Source organism: Patella vulgata, chromosome 3 (genome assembly GCF_932274485.2).
Source record: "Patella vulgata chromosome 3, xgPatVulg1.2, whole genome shotgun sequence".
Classification (NCBI taxonomy): domain Eukaryota; kingdom Metazoa; phylum Mollusca; class Gastropoda; family Patellidae; genus Patella; species Patella vulgata.
The window spans coordinates 74661416-74689268 of NC_065881.2; the positions used below are offsets into that span (position 1 = coordinate 74661416).

The 27853-nt window shown below is 34.5% G+C and overlaps 1 protein-coding gene across 3 annotated transcripts; it reads left to right on the forward strand.

Moving 5' to 3' along the window:
• Positions 1 to 34: 34 nt before the first annotated feature.
• On the forward strand, positions 35 to 27815 carry LOC126815112 (protein FAM193A). 3 transcript variants are annotated; one of them, XM_050540650.2, is made up of 20 exons: positions 35 to 335; positions 6590 to 6740; positions 7261 to 7304; positions 7725 to 7808; positions 8071 to 8192; positions 8651 to 8797; positions 9781 to 9991; positions 11020 to 11141; positions 12485 to 12626; positions 13027 to 13139; positions 13671 to 13778; positions 15485 to 15745; positions 16485 to 16758; positions 17465 to 18655; positions 19098 to 19169; positions 21042 to 21212; positions 21833 to 22837; positions 25205 to 25265; positions 25941 to 26025; positions 26333 to 27815. In XM_050540650.2, the coding sequence occupies exons 1-20, from the start codon at positions 177 to 179 to the stop codon at positions 26436 to 26438; spliced, it is 4629 nt and encodes a 1542-aa protein (XP_050396607.2). In that variant the 5' UTR covers positions 35 to 176; the 3' UTR covers positions 26439 to 27815. The 3 variants fall into 3 exon arrangements, with proteins under 3 accessions (XP_050396607.2, XP_055955292.1, XP_055955293.1); XM_056099317.1 differs by having other exon boundaries at positions 19101 to 19169; XM_056099318.1 differs by having other exon boundaries at positions 35 to 326.
• Positions 27816 to 27853: the final 38 nt, after the last annotated feature.

Genomic DNA, 27853 nt, shown 5'->3' on the forward strand with positions numbered 1-27853 from the left:
TTGCCAACATTGAATTCTGGGTAATATCCCCAGATCCGCCATATTTGATGGTGATATTTCATGGGATGACAGCTAGTTCATCCGACTGTTGTACATTCATTTCACACGTGTGTTGATTTATCAATAACTTCAACATTGATCGAATAATAGATTTATTCATATCTAAACTTCTGAACATGAGTACTTCAGAAAGTAAGAAAACCAAGAGACGGAAAATTAAGAATGCAGTTACCAAGTCGAGTGCAAGTTCGAACGTCTCTTTCTCGACGAATGGCCTTCTGCAAACACCCTCCCAAAACCATTTAGGCTTATCAGAGGGAAAAGAGGTTAAAGAGGTAATTCATATCGAAGACTTTGTCTTATGTCATAATTTATTTATATACAGAAATCTAATTTGCCTGCTCATAACACATCCATTGCACATATAAACTATAAACACTCTCATGTCACTATTTTTAGCCCTGTGCCCTGATATTTAGCCTCAGCAGAGTTTTTAAATGTAACATTCCAACAACTAATTAAACTATACCTGAGCCTGAATTCATTCCCAATGTAAATATAATATACTTGATGTCTACATTACTTATGAAGTTTGTTAGGTTGTATTTGAAATCATGTTAATTAACTGACAACTTTTGCCTTGCTTTGACCCATTCGCCATTGCCACATAAGCCATTTAAGCAGATCGTTTAAACTAACGGCCAGCAAAAAAAATACTAATAGATATTACAGAATCTGCATTATATAAAAGAATGCCAGTTAACCCGTCCACAAGCAAACTCGTCCATATGAAAAGTCGAGTTAAGTCGTCCACAAATATCAAATATATTAAGTCTTAGTCTTCCATATGAAAAGTCGAGTTAAGTCGTCCACAAATATCAAATATATTGAGTCTTCCACACAGCATTGGTTGAGTCGTGGAAGTGACATTGGTTGACTTACCCACACACCCATGATGCCAAACTTTGTTACTGCGCCCACCCCCCCCATTCCCTGCACCTTAGCCCAGGACAAGTGAATTAAAAAAAATTGCCATATAAATACAATGTAGGTTACCACGCCGCAGACAATCTGAAAACCGTTTAACAGTAGATTTGACAATCCCATAAATATACAAGTTGATTATTTATAGGGAGTAGGTCAAGTAAGTTGCCATTGTGATAATAGGCCATGTGGCAAATGAAGACAATCCAAGCAATTTGCACATTTACATGTACAGTAGAATCTGTATTAAGCAGCCACCCAAGGGAATTTTTAACGACTGACGGCTTGACGGGAGTGGCCTCTTAGTAAAATCTCAGTGTTTTTTTTTGTGCTGACATCATTTAAATATTACGCTTGGATGCATCAAGCGAACATCAATACTTGCATCGGTAAATTTTGGCCATCGCTAAAACTTGCTTGGAACGAAAATTCATTGTCTCAAATCTCTGACATAACTTCTGTAAACGTGTTATTTTGTATCAACAACGATACTACAGTCTACCATTGTGATGCGTTCGGTAATATTTATCCATTTTTGTGAAGAAAATCCATAAATTAATTTTGTTTTATCAAACAAGCACATAAATTAATTTTGTTTTATCAAACAAGCACATGAATTAATTTTGTTTTATCAAACAAGCACATGAACTTAAAAAACCATCGCTGAATTTGTCACCTATTATGAGGGGGTGTAACTCTGCATGTTATATTATAGGAGGCGCTTAAATGTCTGTTTAACAACAAAGTGGCAATGGAAAAAGATACTAGATGATCGTGACAAAACTCCTCGGTACTTTTAGTTTATTCAATCAGTATCTAATAATGTTTCGTTACGCGTGAAAACAACGAGCGGGTTGGTTGTTTAATAAAACAAAAGATTAACTGACAGATAATCCTGGGTTTATTGTTATTTTCACATTTCTATTTATCTGATCAGCGGGGCACCGCAATTAGCACATTTACCGTTAATTCTGATAACCCCATAAACTTGCTGGTTTTTCATAACATGGCCAATACTTAAGATACATTATATACGATTTAGATGAAGAGAAATCCATTCTTGCTATAAATATAATAGTTCAAAAATAGATAATACAAATTGAATATTGAAAACTTCATTCAAATTACTTTATTCTGAGAAAAAGATATTAGCCTTTGAAGGTTTGACAAGATGTGTGCATTGATTGTAACCTCCATACTGGTTGTTCAGAGCTTCGCCTTGCTTCACCATTTTTAAATTAAATCATTAAAAAGCCGAGCCGTTCTAATCTAATTAATATCAGGGATATCCAATGGCATCGTGAGTTGATTATGGTCTTGTCATGTTGATAAATGTGTAATTAATAGTTTATTTAACAGTTAAGGCCTAAATAAAAACCTGCAAATTTATCTCTTGCATAAGCCTGTTTGGCCGGCCAACTGATATTCCAAACTATTCTCCATAAGCCCAGAAATATGAATGGTGCCATTCACTCGTCGATATAATCATTATTAGATATATTGATAATATTCCCCATTTATATTACATACACAAACAACAACTTTTGTCACAACTCCATTTGAATCTTCCAATGACGATGCATAGCAATAGATCGCTATCATTTCTCAGCCAATCAACGCTTGCGAATTCGATTACCATATACAGTTCCATGTCATATACATGTATAAGGCATTGCATACTACAGAGGTAGATTGTCTGCTATATCACCTCGGTGGAAGCGGACATAAAATACAACTAACCCACACACACAGAGGTAGTAAAATAAGGTTAACTTTGGTGCGAAAATTGGAGGATCTTCATGGACATGGATAACAAAAACACATGATGCCCTTTGTTGAGTGATTAACCTGTCCATGTAATTATAAAATACCTTTTTAATAAAGAAGACAAACAATGTTAGACATCATAAACTAAGCTTATCACAAATGTTTGTCCATTGAATAATTTATATTCAGATTTCATATCCAGTCAATTGAATTTGTCTTAACATTAAAGATTCATTCTCATGAAAGTATTTTTCAGGTGGTTATTTCCAATAAAAGTATGGCAAATTCGATGTACATACATGTATGCAAAGTATAGATGCCCAATCTTAATAGAAAGATACTGGATTACCCCAAAAAACCATGGGGCAAGCACTGGGGAAAAATGCCAGGGTATCACAAACTGGCAACCTGATGTATTGCCTGCCAGCTTAACTCAATCAAGTTAGGTGACAAACATGGCTTCTGAAATAGATTTTTTATAGCTTGGGGTATCTCCAAACCAATACAATTTTTTGATACATTAATTAGTTTGAATATGTTTTTAGTCCACACATACAGGGCTGTCGGTAATTTTTCACAGTTCATTAGCAGCACTGCTAATCAAAAAGTCCAATTTTGCCAAATTTGATTAGCAAAGCAACAATTGGTTAGCAGTTTTTCAGTTTCAACATAAAACAACCCAAATAACTAGATATTTCTTTTATTATGATTAAATTTCATTCTTCCATTTTTTTTTTAGCACTGCCACATGTAGTTGTGACAGTTTGTGTATGTGATGTAAACTTTTGGTTAGGTCTTATGTCTGAAGCCAATTCTTGGCAGTGTCTTCCGATGCCCCACTCATTTTAATTGTTATTTCTTCGTTACTTTAGAAATCTTCGTTAGAAAACAATTTTGTCTGCTTTTTATCGTGTATTATTACTATTTTTATTCAATCGGGCGCACATCGATTAACTAGATATTTTACGGGAATTGATTTATCATTTTACAATATGTTAACATGTATTTATTATTTTATATTTTATTTACAATACGTGGGGGATACACTGGATTTATTTCTTTCAAAATGAATGCTCATATAATTACTTGAAATTGGCATGTCTCGCAACGTGAGTGGTACTACTTGATTCCCTATTTCCGGTTTAATAGTCCCTATTCATAGAGTTATGTCCCTGTATTATATTCATTGATATTGTATTATGAATTGAGTCTGGGTAAACCGAGAAGAAAATGTCACACGGAGATTTCAGTTTTGTTTATAAAATTTTATTTGACATTTTATACACGTTGAAAGTGTTGAGAAAGCCTCCTAGTCTTCAAACTGTGGATAATCTTTCTGTCAATATCCAAAATGGCAGGCATATTAATGATTCGCAGTTATTGCGAATCAAAAACATTAGATTTTAATTTTCGATTAGCAATGGACAAAATATGTATCGCAAATTGCGCTGCAATACTGTTTGTCGGCAGCCCTGCACATATATCATTAAATCACACAGTTTTTACATACATGTAGTACGATATCTTTAATGGATGTTGCGTTTAATCTTTAATTTGTATTCATTATGTCTAAAATCATAAGGCCAACTAACAAACAAAACATGTCTACTTTATACATAATGTAGGTGAACTAATCTTGGTCGACATCAGTCAGTCAAGCTCATCAATTTTTGGGTAAATAAAACAAGATTCAAACATATGAGTGAAACTTACTTATTCCATACAATTAACGTGTGTACGTGTCAAATATTAGTTGTGGACAACATACATGTATCCAATACCCTGTGGGCGACATACCCAATACCCTGTGGGCGACATACCCAATACCCTGTGGACGACTTAACCAATAGTTGTGTATATGTATGAGTTTGCGTGTGGACAAGGGATCTTTTCTGTAGGAAGAATCCAGAGTAAACCCACAAGGTTGATAAGGCGAGGCTACATACTCACACCAAAGATAGAAACCACAAGTCAGAATTGACTGGCGAACTAGAGCTTTAAGCATGGCATCTTAGGCCATCCCAAACCTTATTATCACTGGAGTCGATATTTAGTCCATTTAAAGACTTAAGTAAGACCTTCAATTAGAAGGCTTCATTTATCAATTTAGAGATACTGTTTGTTATTGTAATTAGTTTCTTATCTACAGTTGTATTATTATGGGGTAATTAGGCTACCACAACAGAATTATCCATTGATGGGTTAAATTATCTATTAGATCGGTACCTGTACATGTACCTTGTGTAATAAGTGGTGTATAAAGTTAATCTATAGTAATTAATTGACCCCCCCCCCCCAATTTTTACAACAGCTAAATCTGTTTATTGCCGATCTTTCTGGCTTCAAATGTTCTATAAATTATTTAGACATTTATTCACATGACAAGCCTATAATCAAACCTCGGAGTAGGATGTTGAACCCATTTACAATATAATCAACTCTCTAGATAACTGGATGGCTGAAATATTGAATGAATTATATATACCATCAACTCCATGTACATTGTAATAATTTAACATAAAAATGGACTCAGTGAAAGAACTGTCAATTGGGACTTTGTTTATGGCAATGGTACTTTATACAAATTGGCTCTTTCTTGCCAAATCTTCAAACTCTCATAACTTTGCTCCCAATAGAGTTATTTGATTGATATTTTCAATATCTTACATGTAATTTTCGTTTTCTATTTTTAAACTATTATGCCTAGAATGGTCGTTTTTATACACCCACATTTTCATGTGGACGTATATTATTGTAGTCCCTATCCGTCCATCCACAATTTGTTTGTGGACACTCTACAGGTTACAATTCTTATCTGATTTTTACGAAACTTGAAATACAGGTTTATCGTGAAAAAATCTTTGTTCCTTTCAATATTGGCATGTATCGGATCGAAACTTCATGGATTTTGGCCCCTGATTTATGAAAAAATCATGTTTTTAGCTTGTGGACACTAAAGGTCACAGATTTTATCCGATTTAGATGAAACTTGAAATGTATGTTTAATTGTTTATAATGCAATGGTCTTGGTTCCTTTCGATATTCGTGCATATTGAACTGCAGTGTCCCTGATCGTGTGAAAAATCACAGTTTTTAGCTTGTAGAACCTCTAGAAGTCACATTTTTTTTATTTGATTTTAAAAAAAAATGTTTAAATACATCACTGGCAACCGCTTTTTTTTTTTATCTAAATCTTGCATAATGCTTCTTTAATATAACAAATTAATGCCAAATAATTCTTGACACATTGGCCCAATTATATGTAGGCCTACATGTACATGTATGTTAAAAAAAAGTCAGAGATGGAAAACCTGGCATAGGAAAAGCAATCTTGTTACTGGGTACAACTAGTTGCAAGTAATTTGTTTTATGCATGCATACAACTGACAAACTGATTTTGTTGCTCTTGTTCTGCTTTTGTAATATGATGTGACCTGTTTCTTTGGTCTATGTGACCGGTTTCTTTGGTCTGTGTGACCGGTTTCTTTGGTCTGTGTGAACTGTTTATTTGGTCTGCATGCTCTAGAGCTGATTATATACAAATTGGTCTGAAAAGATCACATGTTGTATCATGTGGCTGTGTCAAAATGGCAACTTCATCTGGGCTCTTCCTGTAAGATTACAATAAATGAAGGTTTATAGACTTACATGTAACTGTCAATCATTTTGGACATAGTAGGCCTACAGACATGTGTACAAATCTTTAAGATATCACATGTGGTAACTAGAACTGTTACATGTCTGTATATGTATGTGTGTCCTTGAAAAACTGACATGCATGAAATATGAGATCTTGCCTTTGTTTACATACAATAATGATGTTTAATATTTATTTCAGAAACTGGAACAATTGATCGACAGTAATGATGATTTACATTCATTACCTAGTCCATTTTTTCACCGAGGGCCAAATCCATTTATGAAAGAGCGTTGTTTATTGTGTGATTGTGAACGTATTGATCCTCCAGAGGCTGATAAAATCAAATCAGGTAATTGATCCCCTCAATATTATTTCCTTTTACTGCTTATACAAAATGCTATTGTCTTTAAATATAACTTACCCAGCTTGCTATCAGAGGTCAAATATAACTACACGGCATACTATTAGAGGTCATTGTCTTTAAATATAACTTACCCAGCTCATTATCAGAGGTCAAATATAACTACCCGGCATACTGTTAGAGGATATTGTCTTTGAATATAACCACCTGCTCACATACTAGCAGAGGTCACTTTAGATTTCTAGAAGCTGCATAAAAATAGTTTTTCCCTTGACAATACAGCATAGAATATTGGTTATTCAAGTGAAAATAATGAATAAACACTACAATATTATTGATATCTTTCCACATATTTATTTTTGCTCCCTCTCCTGTCTATGAAAAGAATTAAGTAATGATGTTAACATATCCCGATTCAGGGTTAATCAAATATTCAAGACAGTATTGTTATTTCTTTTATTTCAAGGAATAAGGATAAATGATTTATCATATCATTTTGTTTTAACAGAGTCTGAAGATACAAAAAACACAGAAAGTGATGCTGTACCTAAGGTATGTTGAAATACATTTTGAAAATGCTTTTTGTAAAGACCATGCCAGGTAAATGCTTTATATTTCACAAGCTGTTTTGATTTGAATTAAATAGGTATTCATGAGAAAGTATTACCAAGTCTTGTCAGTTTCATTTTCAACAGTTTCTAAATAAACAGTCATAGACCTTAGGCTGTCTACAGTTTCCAAAGTTTTGTAGGATTTACGTCACCATCCACAATATAGAATATATCTACAGCAAGTTAAGTTACCCCCCCCCCCCCCCCCTATACTTTGACTCTCAATAACACTCAAGAGTTTTATACATCTAACTTACTAGTGGTGTAGACGACTTGGGCGTATAATAGCAGTTGCCTGGCCTGACAGTCCCCTTTTGTTGTTTGAATATATATTGATTGAAATTTGTATGAATTGTTTCAGCTTCCTTTATGGGTTTGTCCTGCATGTAGAAAAGCTGCTGATTCTGAGTATATGAATAAAAAAGATCCTGATATTCCCTTTCTGGTAGGTAACATTATTATTATATTTATAATAAATCTACAGCCAGTCAATAACTCTATAATTAAAAGTTCAGACTTGGATAATACCAGTGTTATATTAATTTGAGTTAGATGGAAACGCTCCGGGCATAAATTGTTAATTTAGTCAAAATGTCAGACGGATAAGTTATAGATCAAACTCTATTAATAAGTCACAGCTAGTCTATTAACTAACTTTAGTTTCATAAACAACACACACTGTAGAAACCGTACACTTTTCTTTATAGGATGAAGATTTACAACCAGAAACCATCCCATTTCCATTTCTACCCGATATTAATTTAGATACTAATGAACCAGTCACTGAAAATGGTTCCATATGTCATTGTGAATCTTGTAAAGAAAGAAGGTAAGTCTCTCTGATCATATTACTTTCTTATAATTATAATCCTGGTTTTTTTACTACAGAAGGGGGTGGGGGTAGCTGATTGGCCTATCACGTAACAAGGAGTAGGGTCGTCTGTTCATCTTCCTGGGTTTTCTCTAATAGTAAAATTTGTTCTGAACCCCACCCCGGAACAGTTTCAGTCCTTTACACATAAGGGTTGTTTTAATTACCTCATAGAAAGTGAACAATAACTGATCAGATCTCAGAGTAAATAAATAGAGAGTAATTTCTGTTATTCACAACCCCTATTACCTTGAAAGATCAGTTTAAATTCCAAGCCTCCCATTTGTGTTTGTGGTCAGTGTATTAAAGAGAAGTCATTAAAAAAAACCCAAGTGACTGGTTGAGTAGGATTGTCTGTAATTATTATTTACCTTGAAAGCTCAGATTGACTGTATTTATTATTACTTACCCCTTAGACAAATATCTGATGAATACAACAAAGAAACACAAGAATTACAGAAATGTTGGGTAGAATTACGGAAGGTTGTACAAACATTATACGAATCAGATGATCCATATCTTACAGAAGCTGACAGTATTCAAATGAGAGATTTAGTTGTAAAGTAAGAATATTATTTTTCTATGTTTTTCTGCTAATAATAAAAAAATGTGATTACTTAAAGAATTGAATGGAGTTTTGCCTTGTACATCTTTAATGTTCATTAGGTGGGAGATTGAATGGTAGGGGATCACATGGCTAAGTGGGTAAGATGCTGGCTCGCTAGCCTGAAGGTCGGGTGGTCGATCTATGCATTGGCCGAGAAAGTTCTACCAGATTTTCTTGCATGGTTTCCCCTTGTCAGTGATACAGGATGGAGGGTCTGACAAGGACAGCTGTCTAGTCGTTACGGATGGGACGGAAAACCGAGGTCCCGTGTACACATTGGCGTGCACGTAAAAGATCCCTTAGGCCGAAGCGCCGCTGCCCGGGCTAAATTTCCCTCATAGCACACTGTATGGCGTATGCCCGTCTTCATTAGCCCAGATTAGGAGCAGAACAGTAGTAAAACTCCATTTCATTTTCGGTTGAATGGTCTAGTGGTTAAACATGGTCATGTGAAATCAAAGTCTGTCTTTGAGTCAAGTGGCATGGTTTTGATTCCCCGCTTGTACATGAAAAGGGGTAAGGTTGCCTGTCCAATCACCTGGGTTTTCTCCAGGTCCTCCTGTTTTCCTCCCGCGGCTGTAGACCCGTAAGCGCAAGTGAATTATTGAACTAAATTTGAACCATATGATCTAGTTTGTGTCAAGTTGACATTAAACACCATCTCTCTCTCTCTTTCTCTTTCTCTCTCTCTCTCTCTCTCTCTCTCTTTCTCTCTCTCTCTCTCGGTTATGTTTATTATACTCTTTAAAAATCTCAGGTTCTAGGACATTTGATGTCTGGCATTTGGTCAGGTACAAATAAAGTCATTAATTCCACTTTTCAGGCTTGTGCAGGTTATTCCGTTTGACTTATGTCTGTTAAAACAATGAAGGTCGTACCAGTCAACTTTGGGCGTTTCATAACATTCACAAAAATATTGTTTTGTTTTTGTTTTTTCAGATTATGTAGTCGAGATCCTCATCAACTGTTTTTAAGGCTTGAATCACAAGTTCGAGATTTTGTTTTAGAAAAGAAAGTTCGCGTTGTTCAACAGTTAAATAAAGGTTTTACTACATTAAGTGAAGCTCAGACGTTTATTCATATGTTATTAGAAGAATATGGTCAGTTATGTCGAGCTGCACGATTAGCATCAGAATGTCTAGCAGATCTGGTAACTACCTTAATATCCTGTCACCATTACAATTGATATAAAAACACAACAATCACTAGTTGTAGGCATAGAACAATGTTTCAACAACGGTTCTCTTATCGTTTTCAAGCTTGAAAACAATAAGTTGAAACATGCTATTATGGGAACAGACTAGTGATCATTTTCCATATAACTTGTGTTGTGCTTTTATTGTATTCAATTGCTAAATGCCATTAAAGGATCAGACAATAAAAGATACATTATGTACGATTTAGATAAAGAGCTAGCCATTCTTACTATAATAGTTTGAAAATAGATAATGTAAAATGAATAATTTGAAAATTTCATTCAAATTACTCTATTGCGAGCGAAGATATTAGCCTTTGAAGGTTTGACAAGACGTGAGCAATCATTTCAACCACCGTACTGGTTGTTCGAAGCTAAGTCTCGCTACTCCATTTTTAGCTTAAATCAAAATATGGCTGAACTGTTCTAATCTTTTTAATAGCTTAGAAATCTGATGCCATCAAGAGTTGATTATGGCCTGGATAAGTTAATTAATGTCTAATTAATAATTTAGAAAACATTCCAGGCCTAAAGAAAGACCTGCAATAGGCAGATTTAGCTCTTGCATAATGTATGTTTAATAGATGTTTCAAAAGCTTTCTAGACATCAGTCATGGGATATGGTCGGAAAAAGTATTTTGAATGACAAGAATTATTTAGCATGCGATACAAATCTAAAAACTATAGCCATCAACAATTTAATCTTGTCTCATCTTATTTGCATTTTCTTTTTTGGGACCAGGAAATGGTCGCTAACCGCTACTCATCTTTTTCTTGGCGTGACGCTCTTCAAAAAAGCCTAAGGCTCTGTCAATTCAAATCCGATCGACATAAAAATTGGCATGCTTGTTCTTTGAACAATTTTGCATCGATTTGGTGAATTAGATTTTGAATTTCATTCAACAACATGGTCAGTTCAAGGTCCATAGTATGATCATACTTGTTTTTTCAAATTTTTGTAATAAATTTTTTTTTTTTTTCAGAAGGATCATCTGAAAAGGTTTCAAGTAACGTGGGAATTACACAACAAACATTTATTTCAAAATATTGTTTATTCCTATCCTGCTATTCATCATAATCTTCCTGCTATTAGAGACACACTAAGGTACAGTACCTTAGATAATGTTGGGTTGCTATCAGGAACAGAAGTGGCCAATCTGATTAAAATACAGATCTATATTTTGCTACATTTTTTTATACTTTCGATATCTACATGAAGATCTGACCAGTTGTAGTGGAAGGTCGTGTCGGGTCATACGAACGGCTTTTGACCCTTTGATGTACGACATTTGATTAACCAATCAGCGTTGATGTTTCAAGTGGAATACTCCAAGTTCTGTGCACCTCACGCCAAACATTCGCCGTAACAGGCCATTTCATTGGCTAATCCCTCACATCATCCAGAACTCGGGTCATATAACAATTCTTTCAGATCCAAATGTAGTAAAGACATGTAAAACGAAATTTTGAACTATAAAAAAATAAACGAAATAGGATCTGTGTTTTAATCAGATTGAGAAGTGGTCAACTTTTAACATACAGAGCAACAATTTGTTCATACACGAATTCAGATGTCCATACAACTCTTCATGTAAATATTGGTTTATTGACTGAACTATTTCAGAATAAACGTCCAACTTTCTTAGTTTAATTCATTATGCATATTTTCAATTGAAAACAGATTAATGTGAAAGAAGAGGATCTGCACAAAATAATTTTCGTCGCTAAAAATAATGAGTAGGCTTACTGCCTTACTGTATTATTATTACAGGGGTGTACAGTGCCACTTGTAATCAGAGAAAGCCACAGTGGCTAAATGTGTATGATGCTGGTCTGGAGGTCACGGTGTTGACCGAGAAAGTTCATCAAGATTTTCTGGCATTTCCCCTTGTCAGGACGGGAGGAGGGCCTGACAATTATAGCAGTCTAGTTGTTCGGATGAGACATAAAACCAAGGTCCTGTGTACACATTGGGGTTAATGTAAAAGATCCATTGACAGTTAGAATTTGATATAAGAGTAAACTAGTGGCGCTGTCTAGACAAAATTCAACACATAGCACACTGTAAGATGTATGCCTTTCTTCGTTAGCCCAGTCAGAGCAAAACAGTAGGCCGTTAAACACCAATTTATTTTCTTTTTAGTGCAATACTAGTGCCCCTTGTGTAAATATTTACATTATGTTGGCCTTGAAATAACCTAGTTTAAGTTGATTGGATGATAAACCAGGACCCACAGTGACTGGGTCCCACACAAAGACAAATCGCTATTGGTCAATATAGTGCCCAGCTTTGTGTGCTACATGTAATCCTTCAAATAATAAATGGGCCCTGTATCAGGTTCTTAAGGAAATTTTATGTAGTGTGTCATGACATGCTGACTGGGCCTCAAGTTATAAAAGTTCATATTTCATCATTATATTTAAAGAATGATTATTTTCTCATTACAGGAAGGGTGTGGCTGAAGAAACTTGTGATGATTCCTATCCTAATTTATTATGTCGTTTTCTGAAATATCAAGATGAGATGTCTGTTATATTAGCAGTGTGGAGAGATTGTCAATTACTTATAGAAAATTATAATGAAGAACAAGTAAGGAAATATGTTATAAATATAGATACTAAATGGACTGTCCCATTTGAAATATCTTTGTTTTTCTAGAGCATGAGGAGTTGATATAAGGGGGGTTTTTTTTGTTGTTTTTTTTTTAAAAAACACTAGTCTGTTGCCTGTGTCTTCAAGATTATTTTCATCCCATTTTTCCAATTTTTCTGAAATTTAAGTCCAAATGTAGTGATGGGTGCTGTGCATGGTGCAACGTGTGCTTTTCCCCAGAACACCTAATAGCAGGTCTAACTTCAAGAGTTTACAGTTTAATTTTGATTCATTTTTTGGGGGTATTTCAAAAGACTTAAAAAGAAGATAAAGGTATATAAATGAACTAGAAAATTTTGTTATGCAAAATTTAATTGATTTATTAAATATATTTCAGACTGCACTAAAAGTAAAGCAGAAATGGTTAAAAGAAGATTGGGAATTTTTTAAAGCCCAGAGAAAACTTCTAGAACAACAGATGTTGAAGAATCCAAAGGCTGCACAATCAACGTAATAAATATTTTATTTTAATATATTTAGGTTAAATAACAGCTTACTTTTATTGGTTTATCTTGAAACTATTTGAATTTACTTGGTAAAATCCAGAAAACTGTTCTAATTAACCTGTTTAAACTTCTTTGCAAAGGCTAAGCTCTCTTATCTGAAGAATTTGTTTAAATTTTATCTGCCATGTGTTGTGTCTTGGTCAAAGTCATCTGCGGAAGGGAAATTGAATTATAATGATTGGTGGGATGGATACATGACAAAAAGATGTCCCTGTTAATGTAAAGATGCTGCTTTCTCTCTGTATATAGATTAATAAGTAACTGCAGGAGGACTGCACTTCCGGACGAGACAAACTACACATACTTGGCAAGAAATAAACAACATATATTAAATATTTAATTCATTGATCAATTCCACTTCCAGTCGTTTAAGACAGAAACAAGGGCTCGGATAAAGACTAATTATAGCATCTATCCCTCATGTGGATAATAGAAGATAAAACATAATGGTTTGTTATATATATGTATTTTTCAGTACTTCTCACAATATGGAAGCACAATTTACAGAGACAATGAGAAACTTATTACAAGGTACACGGCCATCTGTAGAAGATTGTCATTGTCCCAGGTGTAATAGAAAAAGGTAAAGTATGAATTTGTTTAAATGAGCATAAAAATTAGGTGACTTTTAAAGATAATTTTAGAATTGCATTCAAATGAGTAATTTATGACCCAGTCCGGAATCTAGTGACAATACAGTCCAACAACCAACCACATAGATTTGAGAATAAAAAAAGATGGCACACATAATATGCTTAATGTTGACAGATAAATGAATCTTAAGTTGGCTGTAATAGATCCATTCAGAACAGTTAACTACATGATTTGGCAACAGACAATATCCAGAGCCCACTTGTTTTAGATCAGTAGCATGTAGATCTCTGGATTTCTTAAAAACATGATCACATCCCCCTAACTATCTACTGAAATTATAAGCTGTCATTGAAAACAATCTAAATGACTAACATATACATCTAAGGCTACACAAAATAAATGTCTTGTTTCTCGGGCAACTGACAGCTGAAACTATAGGGGGGGGAGGGGGGTTTATTTTTTTTTTTACCTCATTTCTGGCTAGAGGATGGTGCAAAATAAAATTTGGCTATTGTTGAAAATTGTTGGGGCGGGAGGGCGGCCTTGTATTTTTTTATTTTTTTTTAATGAGAAAGGAAAATAATTTTCCATATTTAATTCACGTAATGTAGCTTACTAATGGTAATGGTGACAACCATAATTAAAATTGGTTTAAAATAAAATTCCGTACGACTATTAATAGACGTCCATAATAACGACAATATTTTAAAGAGTAAGCCTCTGTCAGCATGTGTATCAAAAATAATCATCACGGTAAACGACACTTAGATCTAAATCTAGTATCGCTGGTTTATAATGATTGACCTAATTCCAACCAATGCATGTCACATACGTGTCATTGGGATTCGGGAAATGACTGTTTCTCAGGATATTCGGTGTGTTTCTCAGGATATTCAGTGTTCTATCTGGGGTTTATATCAAATGACTATTTAAATTTTACTAACAACTGGTCAGTAAAACCATCAAATGTATAATCCAATTATTATTTTCCGGATTATCAAAACTACCGTTAAATGTGCTAATGACCCAGATTCTGACTAAGGTATGGTGACTATCATCGTATCGTATTCGTAGCCACAAGTTATAATGATTAACCTGTTCTACGATTCATTGTTTTATAAGTAGGATTTTTTCAAACATGGACTGACTGAAGCCGGCAATAATGAGATCGAATGATTGAAATACATTGCATTGTTGTCAATGACTTTCGGTGTTTAACACGAATCAAATTCTAGTTCACAAGGGGAGGTAATTAAAATCATGTGATACAAAAATGGAGGTTCTTTCGATATCAATAAAAAAGAACCGTAAATGAGCGTTTGCATCTGAATCAGTTTAATACATTTGAATGGATATTCACGTATGGGGCATGTAGATACATGCGGCATATTCTTTTTATGACTTGCTTATCGATGTTCGGGCGGGCGTTACATATTTTTTATTTTTCATCAAGACTAATAAATAGGCCGCACGCGCAACCAATTTTGCGTGCGGGCGGTGGCCGAGAAACAACTTATTTTATTTGTGTTGTCTAATAGGTACAGTTGAGCCATGAATTAGACTGCAATGTCCACTCTTCATTGTTTTGAAGCTAATGCTGAATGGAGCCCCCCTTTTGTCTTATTTTTTTTTTGTCTTAATTTATTATTTGTTTTAATATAATGTATATGTTAAATTTTTTCTTATGTTTTGCAGGTGTCCCTGTGATGAATGTACAATTACTCATATGATAACATGTGGAATTATCAACCCTGACGCTTTAGAAAATAACAGTACATCTCATACATTTAACTTTCCACACGATCCGAACTTTCCTCCTGATTCTAGTGATTATTATCTCAATGTTCGACCACCTTCTGTATCTAGTACCAACTCAAGTAGTGGTTCTGCTAGTCCAATCATGGTGGATCCAGAAAGACTTGTTAATCCCTTTGGTAATTGTCCTGAAGACTTCGAGTAAGTACTTTGTCTCTTTAGGGCATTCTGTCAAGCCTTTCCTCTTTGTATTTTCAAGAATTTTTGTGGGGTGGGGGTCCTACGGTTTATAAAATTGGGTTTTCTGTCTGTCAATCACACTCTTTTAAACGTCTGCTTTAGTTTGAGGTAGAATTTCAAACTTGGCTTAGTTATTCATTTAAATAAATAAATGCCTTGACTGAGGTCAACGATAAGCAGGTTGATCGCTCAATGCTTTATTAATTAAAAAACATGCAAGTAATTAATTTCTTTAATTTATTTTGCAATCGAGGTTTGTTTTAAGAAATATTAATGTGAAAAATGCAATATGTGTTATCCGTTTTATTTCACACTAAGAAATTACATAAAATATATGTGGGATAACTCCCAAATAAACTGTTTAAGTTATATAAATGAAAATAATTATGTAAGCTTAAAAGTGACTATGTCTGGATACAGCTTTTACTTCATTTTGGCATATTATGACCAATCTATGAGAACGTTGCTAAAGATAAACCTTGTGGGTTTACTTTTTGCTACAATTTCAACTTTCAAACTATTGATGCCTGTTTCATTTGATAAATAAGATAATCACTAATTAAACATGTCAAGTCTAATGTTGCGGTATTGTGGATAACTCTAGCTCAGTTAAAGTTGTTGAGATTCGCCATATTGAATAGTATCTGTATCATATCTAATTATCTTATTAAAATATTTGGATTGTTTTGTGATATTTTAGGACTGCTGACGACATTCCTGATGAGATAGTGGATGATAGTCAGTCAGATGATAGTGATGATGAGTTAGATGATGAAGAAGATGATGAGTTAGATGATGATGAAGAAGATGATGATGATGATGGTAGTGATGGTTTTGATGTAGGTAAAAAAACATTTGAAGAAGCCCTAACTAAAACAACTGGTACAACACATGGTGATTTACAAGCATGGATGGCTGATCAACCAGAAGACTGTGATTGTCATCATTGTGTACAACCAAAACCTGAAGAAATTGTAAGATTTTGTCATACATTATACCACTATAGGGTTTCACACCCAGAAACAAAAACTAATTGTTGCACCATCCTCTAGCCAGCAATGAAGTAGTAAAAAAAAAAAAAAAAAAGCTCCCCTCCCCTTCGCTCCTACATTGTGAGCTGTCAGTCACCCGAGAAACAAGACATTATTTTGTGTAGCCTTATATTTCTCAAAACATCAAGTTCATTTTGTGAAGTGTGGTAGTTATTTAAGCTCAGAATACATCAGGTTTCAAATTGTAATTCTTGTCAAGCTCTTCCAGTGGACTGTTGTGATTATTTTAATATGGAATTTAATACCAATGATTTTCATTAATAATAAATAGGATTGTAGTATACTAGAAAGCATGAAACAGTAATTTATGGACAAAGCCATTTGCAAGAATTAATTTATGAAAGAAGAACTGAAATGCCAATACTAATCTGTTATCTGTTAATGTGGCCCTTGGTTGACATTTTTTTTTTTTTTTTTTTTTTTTTAAAAGGGAACATAATTATAATTTCGGTTATTTTGGTTCTATGAAAGTAAGTTTAGCCTGCATGCCATTAGTTACTCGGGTTTCATGGCAAGCACTGTGCATGTATACTTTGAAGATGTCGGTAGAGGACATGTATTGCTTCATCAAGACTCTCAGAATGCTTGTTATAACACTAATTAATTCATTGATATATTTTATTTTCAGTTTCAAGAGCCTTATCCCTGTCAATGTCACTTGTGTTTACAGCAACCATCGGGTCATCTTTTAAACACAGCGTTACCTCAACATGATCCCATGTCTACACGACCGACAGATCTACATATCTACCCTCATATACACGGTTATCCTGGTTTACATGGTCTACATGGTTTACAGGGCAGAAACCATGTACGATCTATATTACAACCACAACTTTATGATCTGCACAATCCTTTACGGCAAACTAAACTACCGGGTAAAATAGACTTTGACAGTCCTGGAAGTATGCAAGAACATCTTTATCCAGCCTTTGGTGATTGGGATAATGATCCACATGGTTTTCTCGGGTCTCATCAGTATGGTGGTACGTTCCCGACAGACCTACTTCCCCCTCCTCCACTTACGGCCAATAACCCATTCATCACCGATCCTACGTTACTCAGTTCACAACAGACACCCCCAGCATCAGCTTCAACCAGCAGTGCTTTTAAAACTGTACCCCACAGCCATGCCCCAAACTCTGATATCTCGTGTAGTTCAGCGTACGATGTAGTCCATTTTGATTCATGTGCCAAAACCAATAATAGTTGTAGTGCTACCAGCTCCCAGGTAACGGCAGGGAATAAGAATCAAGGCCCACCGTGTACGCGGCCAGTTACTCTTGGAGGTAATAGTAATACCACACCAATCTCAACCTGCACAGAGAAAAACCATAGTCAGCACTGTCTAAAACATAATCATCAACTAGACAAGTCATCTTCGTCCTCGAGAAATCAATCTAGAAACACCTTACACAACCAGCATGCAACACCAGATCTACTACAGAATAATGTCAAGCATAGTGTTAAAGATGATGTTCCGGGGAAGTCGAGGAATACTGCACCCAACTCAGGAGGTACATCTGTTCCACATTCATGTTCTTATGGTAACAAAGGTCACAAGCAAGTTGCACATCAATCATGTTTAGAAAATCATCAAATGACGTGTCAGAATGCTGTCTCCCTTCCAACCTCGATTAATAATGTCAGCGTAGGAACCTCCACTTTATGTACGTATCCGGACTGTGAAGGTAATCATGACGACAACTGTGACAGCATTGATGATACCTGTTCAGATAAAAGTTCTTCCACTTCATCCAATCAGAAAGAAGGCAAATACTGTGATTGCTGCTACTGTGAATTCTTCGGCCATGGCAACGTGAGTAGTTTTTTTAATTTTTGGAAAACTTAGTACTTAGTTCATCACAACACACATGGGACTTCTACTTATTTATGGAATATCGCCATCCCTTTGTGTGTCCTAGAATTATGTCATGCACATTGAAAATGTTTGCTTAGAGAAATGTATGGTATAAAGAATATAGCCTTTAGGTCACAATTTCAAAGCACCTCTAAAATTTCATTATTCTGAAAATTTCTTTATCTTAAGATTTTTGAATGCTTTGACTTTGTACATTGCTTTCGATAAATTTTAATGTTTTCTTTCTCAATCACTTTGCTTAATAACCAGGAATACGATCTTGGAGTCCATAATTTCAACTATATAATTAGACTTACATTATTGGCAGCCATTAATGTGTATAAATTGAAATGATTTTATAACTGAAGTCTTTAAATATTCTTTTATTTTCTATTTCTAGCAGCCAGTTTCTCAGACAAGTAAGAAATATACAGAAATGAAAGAGAGATTAAGGCGACGATTAAAGCATAGGGTGAGTCTGTTGTTGACACTTGTCAAAACCAAATTGTATGTTTATAGAAAAAGCCAATGTTGAGATCTAAAAATTTCTTCTGTTTAGACAACACAAAAAAAATATATTCTGGTTCTCAGATACACCAGTAGTGTCGCTTAAAAAGAGCCATGTGACCTGTTTTTATTTCTAAAAATAAAAACAATCTGATTAATTAGGTTCAGTTCATTACCCTGATAATTATTAGACAATCGTAAATTATACTGTATGATCATACATTCCCATGAACAACTAGATGAGATAAATGTAATAGCTGGAAATGTGATGTTTATGAGAAGTCATTTAGCCCAGTAGTGATCACGTCACAAAATAAAAACCTCCCTCATTCATCAGATTTTTGGGAAGAGAACCAGAATATTTTTGGGTACACGGTCCTGGAAGACAATCTTAAAAGAAATAACAAATGCATGATAGTTGGTCGTACGTAACTAACGTACGAAAATTAAATGGTAGCTGCCTTTTTTTTCGCACGTATACAGTGAATGGCCATTTTGCTCAGTAATCCCAGCCAGAATTTGGCTATTTTTTTAAAATTGCGTTAAAGTTTTAAATTTTTGTTTAGAACTGAAATAAATTAACTTTTAGTCAATCCCCACACTAAAAACATTAACAGAATTGATTGTGTATATCTGAAATAGACACGACCGAAGCACAAAATAGTGCCAATATGCCGACGTCAAATCTAGAGTTGTAGATGATGTTATTTTTGTGAAAAATCATTGGAAGAAGCGATATAACGTTCTGTACGGATTATACAGTCCTAAAAGCTGCAAGAAGGCTATTGTTTACAATGTAACATTGTGTCTTGTAATGTTGATAATGATCATAATGATGGTGTTTACATTTGCTTGTTGATGTGACCTTATGACCTGTGACATTTAGATAACGTCATATGGATATCATGGCTATTCACTGTGTCAGAGTCACTTCTCTGCAGGTAGAGTGAGTCTGTCGTTCAGATTGGATAGTTGGTGTGAAATGTTATGTATTAAATGACTGAAGCATAGGTTCTGATAGTAATTAAATGTAATTAGTAGATTGCACAAAAGATATGTGCTTATTAAAATTATCAAGCAATTGCCTGAAGAACCTCATCTCATCTAACCGTTGATTGAGTTGTCTATTTTTGTATGACATTATAGATAAAGCCAGTGTTGAGATTTAATGTTCCACTATCAGTACAGTAAGGGCAAAACTAAAACTAAAAATTGATTTTAGCTAAATATTTCAAACAAATTTAATCATGCAAAACTTGTGCAATCACTAATCAAACTTGTCAGCACAATTCAACACTGTAATTTGACATAAATCAAAAATGATTAACTAGTTTAAAGATGCATTATGTACAATTTAAGATAATGAGCTGGCCGTTATTGTTATAATAGTTCAAAAATAGATATTGAAAAATTAGTATATTGAAAATTTCATTCAAATTACTTTATTTTTGATCAAAATGAAACGGGGTTTAACATCCTACTGTTCTGTTCCTTTATTCTGATCGAAGTTAGGAGTGTATGAAGATGTAGCGTAGATTATTATTGTAGCAACGGTACTTGACAAGCAGGATTAAGTCTTGATTATCCATTTTATCATTAGATTTTAAAATCTATTTAAATCGCGCCCATCCGATGATCTAGAGAGTTGATTATAGGCTTGTCATGTATATAAATGTCTAAGTAATAATTTATATAACATTTGAAGCCAAAATAAAAGACGTGCAATAGGCAGATTTAGCTCTTACACGATGCATCTTTAAATCGAAAAGCCTACCGGTACATATTATTAATGACAAGTCCAACATTATTTTGTGTTTTATATTTGTGTATATAACAGAGTGAAGCTCGACCAGAAGATGTGGCATGTTATAATCATGGATGTCATATGAGTAAACAGCGAGATGAGAAAAATGAACACAAAGGCTTAGAAGAATTAATTAATTTTATCAATGGTGTCGACACAAAACCAAAGACATCACTCAAAAAACAGCGGCAGAAACAAAGAAAGGTAGGTTGATTATTTGTTGAATAATCTTAATCAGATTGGTGTGAACTTGTTGTAATATGTATATCGTAACCACTGGCTATACGTACATATAATGTTTTCTCACTTGATGTGCTCTTTATAGTAAGTGCAGGAGGACCTCACCACACAGACAATTACACAAGACAAAACTACAGACAGCGACACGATACACAGACAATTCAAACAATAAACAACAAACGTATATATCAAATCAATACAGCATTTTCAAGGTTTTCATTGATTTCACACTGTCTGGGATAATTTTGCTATTTGTTTCATACATGCCAGTGCATGCTTGCTTCATGAAGTTTGTTTTTTTCTTTATCTTAGAATGTGATTGATTACATATTGACATTAAAATATTACACATTTTTGTTTTGATGATATATGCCGTTAACTTTAGAATCAGTTCTGCTGCTAAGATTAGAAGATTTTGATTGATTAATAGCTAGTTGTTATGGAATTTCACAAAGAGCCTTCAAGAAATTTAGAATGTTAAAAACTTTTAATAGCAATTAGTTCTTTGTGTTACTTACCGAATAGAAAGTGATAAACATCATCTGAGGTCTATTTAAATCACATGTATTATTGTTGCTTTTCAGGCTGAAGAAAAAGCAAAACAAGAAGAAAAAGAGGAAAGAAAAAGGCGTAAAGCAGAGAGAAAATTACGGAAAAAATTAACATCTACTGGTAAACTGGAATATGTTGAAAGAACAGAAACTTTGGAAAGTCGAGAATCTCCGATATTAAAGAAAATAATTAGGAAGGTGCCGAAAGGATCAAGTGTTGAAACGTGTACAACAACAACAGCGACCCCTAGCAGTGCTAATCAACCAGTTCCTTCCAGCAAGGAACCTGCGTCAACCAAAGGTCATAGTTCAAAGTTAAAAGAGGATACAAACAGGAAGTCCACAAGTAGTCCAACAACACCCATTAGAGAGGCCAAGGAACCCAAATCAGCTTCTCGTCCTCAAACTCCCAAACAATCTGCAAATAATCAATCAAGAAAAGGTCAGAAATTGACCAAGAATGATTCAAGAGAAAGTCCAGTGCCTGATCAGCAAGTTAAAAATACTCCTGTTGGTAAAACCGACCAGTCTAACAAATCAGTCCAATCCAACCCCAAAAACAGCACCTCAAATAAAGTAACTCCAAACAATGCAGAAGTGAACAAAACATCATCAGGAAGCAACCATCCAAAATTGGGACAGATTCAAAATAACAAATCAATTCCGAAACAAGAATTGAAACCAGCTGTGATAGACCCCTCTCAATCTAAATCATCCCCCCGAGATGGCAAATTGGCTAACTCATCAGGTAAAAAGAAGGCAGAAGCCACACTGCAAGTCAAACAGAATGGATCATTGCCCAACCAGTCACCAAGACAAGTGCAACAATCAGTAAAACCATCACAAGAAATCGCTCAAGTTACTAAACAACCCAGTAGTCATACCATTAAGTCCAAGAAGAAAGATGTTAAAGCTCCAACTAATGGACTAATACCAGCTGTAAATGGCGATATAAGTAATGCTCAGAAGATACAGCTTAAAGCAACAGGCCCTGTCAATGGTCTAACAGTTACTGTGGACAAGAAAAATGCAGAGCCGGTATGTCTACAAACCTGAATTTTTCTATAAATATCTCTTAAGAACGTGTTCGTGAGAAAAGCATGCAAAATGTGACGAGGCCCTAAATCATGAATCCGGACCATACCACCACTGTTGGTTCCTTAGGACCCCCAGATGCACATGCGGGCATATTGCGATCCAAATCCCACCAGTACCCACAGAAATTATTTTTCGTTATTTTCTTGAAAATAATGGCTAATTTTAATGCATTTCTTAACTAAATTTTAAGTCTCACTCATGCAACAGATACTCACCTGAACGAAATTCTTTTTAGGGATTTTGTAGGCCTACTGTCCCTTGATATTTTCCACAAAATTATTTTCACTTGAATCCAGCCATAGAGCCTGGGTTAGAGTTTCGATACATGAAGTCCATGGCATCAAATAAAATAGGCTATGTTTCGACACGCTTCTTTTCACTGCGGCGGGGGTGGGAGCGAGGGTGAAAACATGTGCTTTTAGTACTTTATCTCCACTATATATCAACAATAATATTGGATGCAGCTCGCCCCAGTTTTTCGGAGCGAGTGTTGAAAGTAGGCACACTCGGCAGATATTATGACACTTTCGGATACGATGTAAGTTAAGTTATTGTCAACTTTTCTGCCATACATCAAGATGAAATTTCGAATGTAGCTTCCCCACGGTAATACAAAGCCCAGAAGGGCACTTCCGGTATCAGTGACGTCACTTCCGGTTTCTTGGACTTGACACTAATATACCCATGTGACATATCGCTGAAAAGGTCATCACATGTACATTACGATTCTGTCATTACCACACGTTTTTACAGAGACGTCAAGGGAATATGGCCAAAAACATCGCCGCAAACTTGATCTGAGTATATGAGACGATGATAAAAAGATATCATTAATTTGAATAGTATTCCATATATATTATGTACATATCATACATATACAGTTACTAGCAATATTATAACTAGTAATACATATAGGCCTGTATCTCATATCACCATTCGGTTCGAATTTTTTGATTTCACACCGTTTCGCTTTATACGGTGTACTCGTGAAAAAGGACACTGGATTCAACACACTAAATGAAAATACATAGTAATATCCTTTGTACAGGCGCGGAGCGCAACAACACAACGTTCATTCGGGTACTTGTTCACCGTACCACATTTTATGTGTTTAGTCCGCTCAGAAAATGAGCACTTTAGCGTGGAAAACGCCATTTTAGAGGCTAAAATAACATAATATTGAAATAAAAAAACTTTCACTTTTTTTTCTTGCAAAGGGATTAGGGCATTGCTGGATACCAGTCAAACAAACAGCCCAGAGGCGGGATATTATAAGAGCCATGATTTCTGAAACATTATCAGAGTGGAAATAAAATTAAGATCAAGATAAATCAATAGAGATCAAGATAATCACTCAAAAAATACCTTCTAAAGCGAGTAAATACCCAAAGTTCCCAGGGTTCCTGTGATTTGCATAGATCCGATGCAGTGAAACTTTTTTCAGATAAATTATGTGTCACTAATATACTTCAGCCCTCAAGGTCGATGTCGACCATGCACCCCGCCGCAGTCGAGAAAAACGCGTTTTAAAATGGGTCTAATTTCAGTGTTTTGGATACCTAGGTTTTTCAAACTAGTCTCATTTCTACACTCCAACTTAAACTTCGTTGATATTGGGCATATATTGAGGGGAACCCAAGGTGGTTCATACTTCATTATGAACAGTCTCGAAAAATGTGTACCGAAGCTGCAGTTGCCGTCAAAAGTATGGTATTTTTCTCACTGAAAATAGCGTCGTCTTAAACCCAAAAAATCGGGGCGACCAAGCTCTGCAATCAGGCGGAGCAGAGACCTACTTTATTTTCTGTGGGGTCTGAGGGCCCCCGGGGTACCAACCACCAAGTTTGATCAAAATCGGTTTCCTGCTGCCTTATCACTTTTTGCAGAATTTACATGGTCTTCTCACGGACTCGTTCTTAATTGGTTGACATTCATTAAACAAACTTTCACCTTAATTAGAACAAAATAGCCGGTTCTTGATTTGGATTGCTAGAAAAGAATATTATATTTCTGTCCCAAATCAATAAAATTAATTTGATTCTTACATTTTCTAATCCCTCATGCTGCGTAGAACAACCTTGCTAAAACAACCTTTAACCCAACATAAGTTTATGTATCCTAACATGATTTCTATGTGAACATATTACTCTCATAGTAACTGGAGTTTGGATAAGAGAAATCAAGAATGCATGTTGTCAAATATTTTACATTTGTAATACAATTTCTCACATATACAAGTATTAATATGTTTGTGATTGTTTCACATAATATACTTTATATTTACAAAAGTTGTGTATTTATTTGTAGGTGAAAAGTGGTAAAAATAAGAACAAGAAAAAGAAGAAAAAGAGCAAGAGTGATGAATTTGGTAAGACAGGTTTTATGTGGCATACTTGTTCAGTGTTCACTGCAGGGACACTGTAATTAGAACAGTTAGATATTCCCTTCCTTTCTTTGTTAAACAGATGCCTAATGCCATCAATTAAATTGTTCATAAGGAGAGAGAGAGTGGGAGGAAACCGGAGGACCCGGAGAAAACCCACGAGGTTGGACAGGCGACCCTACTCCTTGCCACGTACAACCGGGGATTCGAAACTGTTCATAAGGAAGTGACCTTTCAATTGAAATCCCTATAAACCACAGTTCTTTTGACAATACTCATTTTAATATGCCCACATAATGTGGATGTATTATGCCGTACATGCGTGCAAGTCGCCGAATGCACGCGTGTGTCGAAAGCAGGAATAGCGATACACTTGTAATCAAATACACATACCACCAATTGCATTAGTTTCTATTCTGAAAAACAATAAAATGATTATAATTCGTTACATCCTAACCTAAATCTAACTTGCATGTATACCATTGGCAGCACACTAAATATCTCCTGGCAGTTCGAAATCAAAGTTAAAATAGGTTGTAGCAGTGTTTTCAAAGCAAAGTTTCAGGTATATGCATTTACATGTATGCTGACCCCCCTTCATGTTGTACAAATTTCTTGAAGAATTGATTTCTTGTTTTAAATTTGTCTTGTATTTTGTAGATGAAATATTTTTACCAAGATCAGAATCAGACATAGAAAATGGTGAATTGGATGATATGGAGAAAGAAATTGAAGATTTCAAAAGGTAAGGAGGACATTTTGTTGGAAAATATTCAAGTCGACATTAAACAGTCTCTAAAACAGATTAAATTGTTTAGTTTTGTGCTGTGGCTGTACATATCTGATGGTCAATCTGGAGGCATGCAAAAAAATTCACGAATTTTCTCTTCATTGCAAAAAGAAATTTATTTCCCTCATAGCACACTGTATGGCATATGTCTGTTTTCATTAGCCCAGTTGGAGTAGGCAGTTAAACCCCATTTCATTTCTGTTCAATCTTAATAATAATTTGTTATTATGTGTGCTAATTGTTTATTGTGTAACCATTTTAGGTTTTGTTTGGATTCCCCACAACCACCTGTTAGAGAGAAGATGCAGGTGAATATCAACCTGAAGGATATTCTCACCAAGAAGAAATTGGGTCTTGGATGTAGTTAAATTTGACAGCTGATACAGATTATACCACTAGTCAGCAGCTCATGTACCTCAAAATACTTTCATTTCTTGTATTCAACTCAACATAAAAATATGTTTTCTGGATACTTTATGTATTACACATAACACAATTCTATGGAATAATTGTATTTCAAAGAATTGTTCTGTGTATTTTCAGTTCAATTACTAAATGCCATTGAAGCAAATTATTTTTACGTATTGTTTAGGGCCAGTTTAGTACAAATTATTTGAAAATAGCCTAAATTTATGTATGTTACCAATTATATATCTTTACATCCATCCTAAACTTATTTTTAATGATGAGATTTTGAAAAGTAATATATAAAAAAGTAATTAAAGAATTAAATATTTGAATTATGTATACAGATCTTAGTTTACCATTGGAGTTATCCTTCCACTATTGTAATTTGTTATTATAGGAAGAGATCTATTCTTAATGAAAATACTGTATTTATTCCACTCAAAGAACATGTTTGTTTTTTCACTAGAAATTTGGACTATTGATTAGTGGTTTGTTATGAAAATATGTTTTATTTATTCACAAAAGAAAAAAATTTTATCGTACTCACATGTTTCATGTATTTTGGATTTATGGTATTTTGTACTGTGAGGGGTTATGTGTGTAAACTTCAGAATGTATTTTACAAATACTGGTTGGTTGTTAATGGGGTTGAAACCACACCAGATTATAATTACATATTTGTAACCATATTTGTAAAAGATGTATTAAAGAGTTCTGAGAGACTCCAAATTGTTAAGTTAACTACTGAATATATAATTGTTGGAATGGATTATTGGAATGAAATAGCGACTTATGATTACTTGTTGAATCAGATTTATTTAAGTATTATACATCTGGTTGACAGACTATTCCTCCTTTGTATATAGAGCGATGTAGCGTGATGGAATGGACAATTAAGATTAATTGTCAATTGTATAATCTCATCTGCTGTTTGGTTGCCTATGCAAGAAGCTGATTTTATTATAAATGTCTTTTTCAGTTATTCTGAAAAAAATGAGTAAAATTTTGCATCCAAATGATCAGATCTGGGTATTGTAACTTATTTATTTTTAAAAAAGAATGCTAAAAAACCGTTGATTCTACTTGTAAGAGTTTAAGATTTTGGTTTAATTTAGCATGTTATGTTATTATTTTGATGATACCCAGTATCTAAGTATAGTTGAATTGTTTGGATGGTGTGACCTGTATTGTATGAAAATGAATGCATGACATTTGAAATTGTTTTGCCTCCTGGCAAGTCGAACCATTTTGTTTGTTGTTGGGCTTACCTTTATTTTGCCATTTTAGCTTGTATCATACTATTATTATCCTTATGGAACTAAACCTTTTACAAGAAATATTATTGTTTGTTTTTGTTTATCAAATTCGAAGTCAC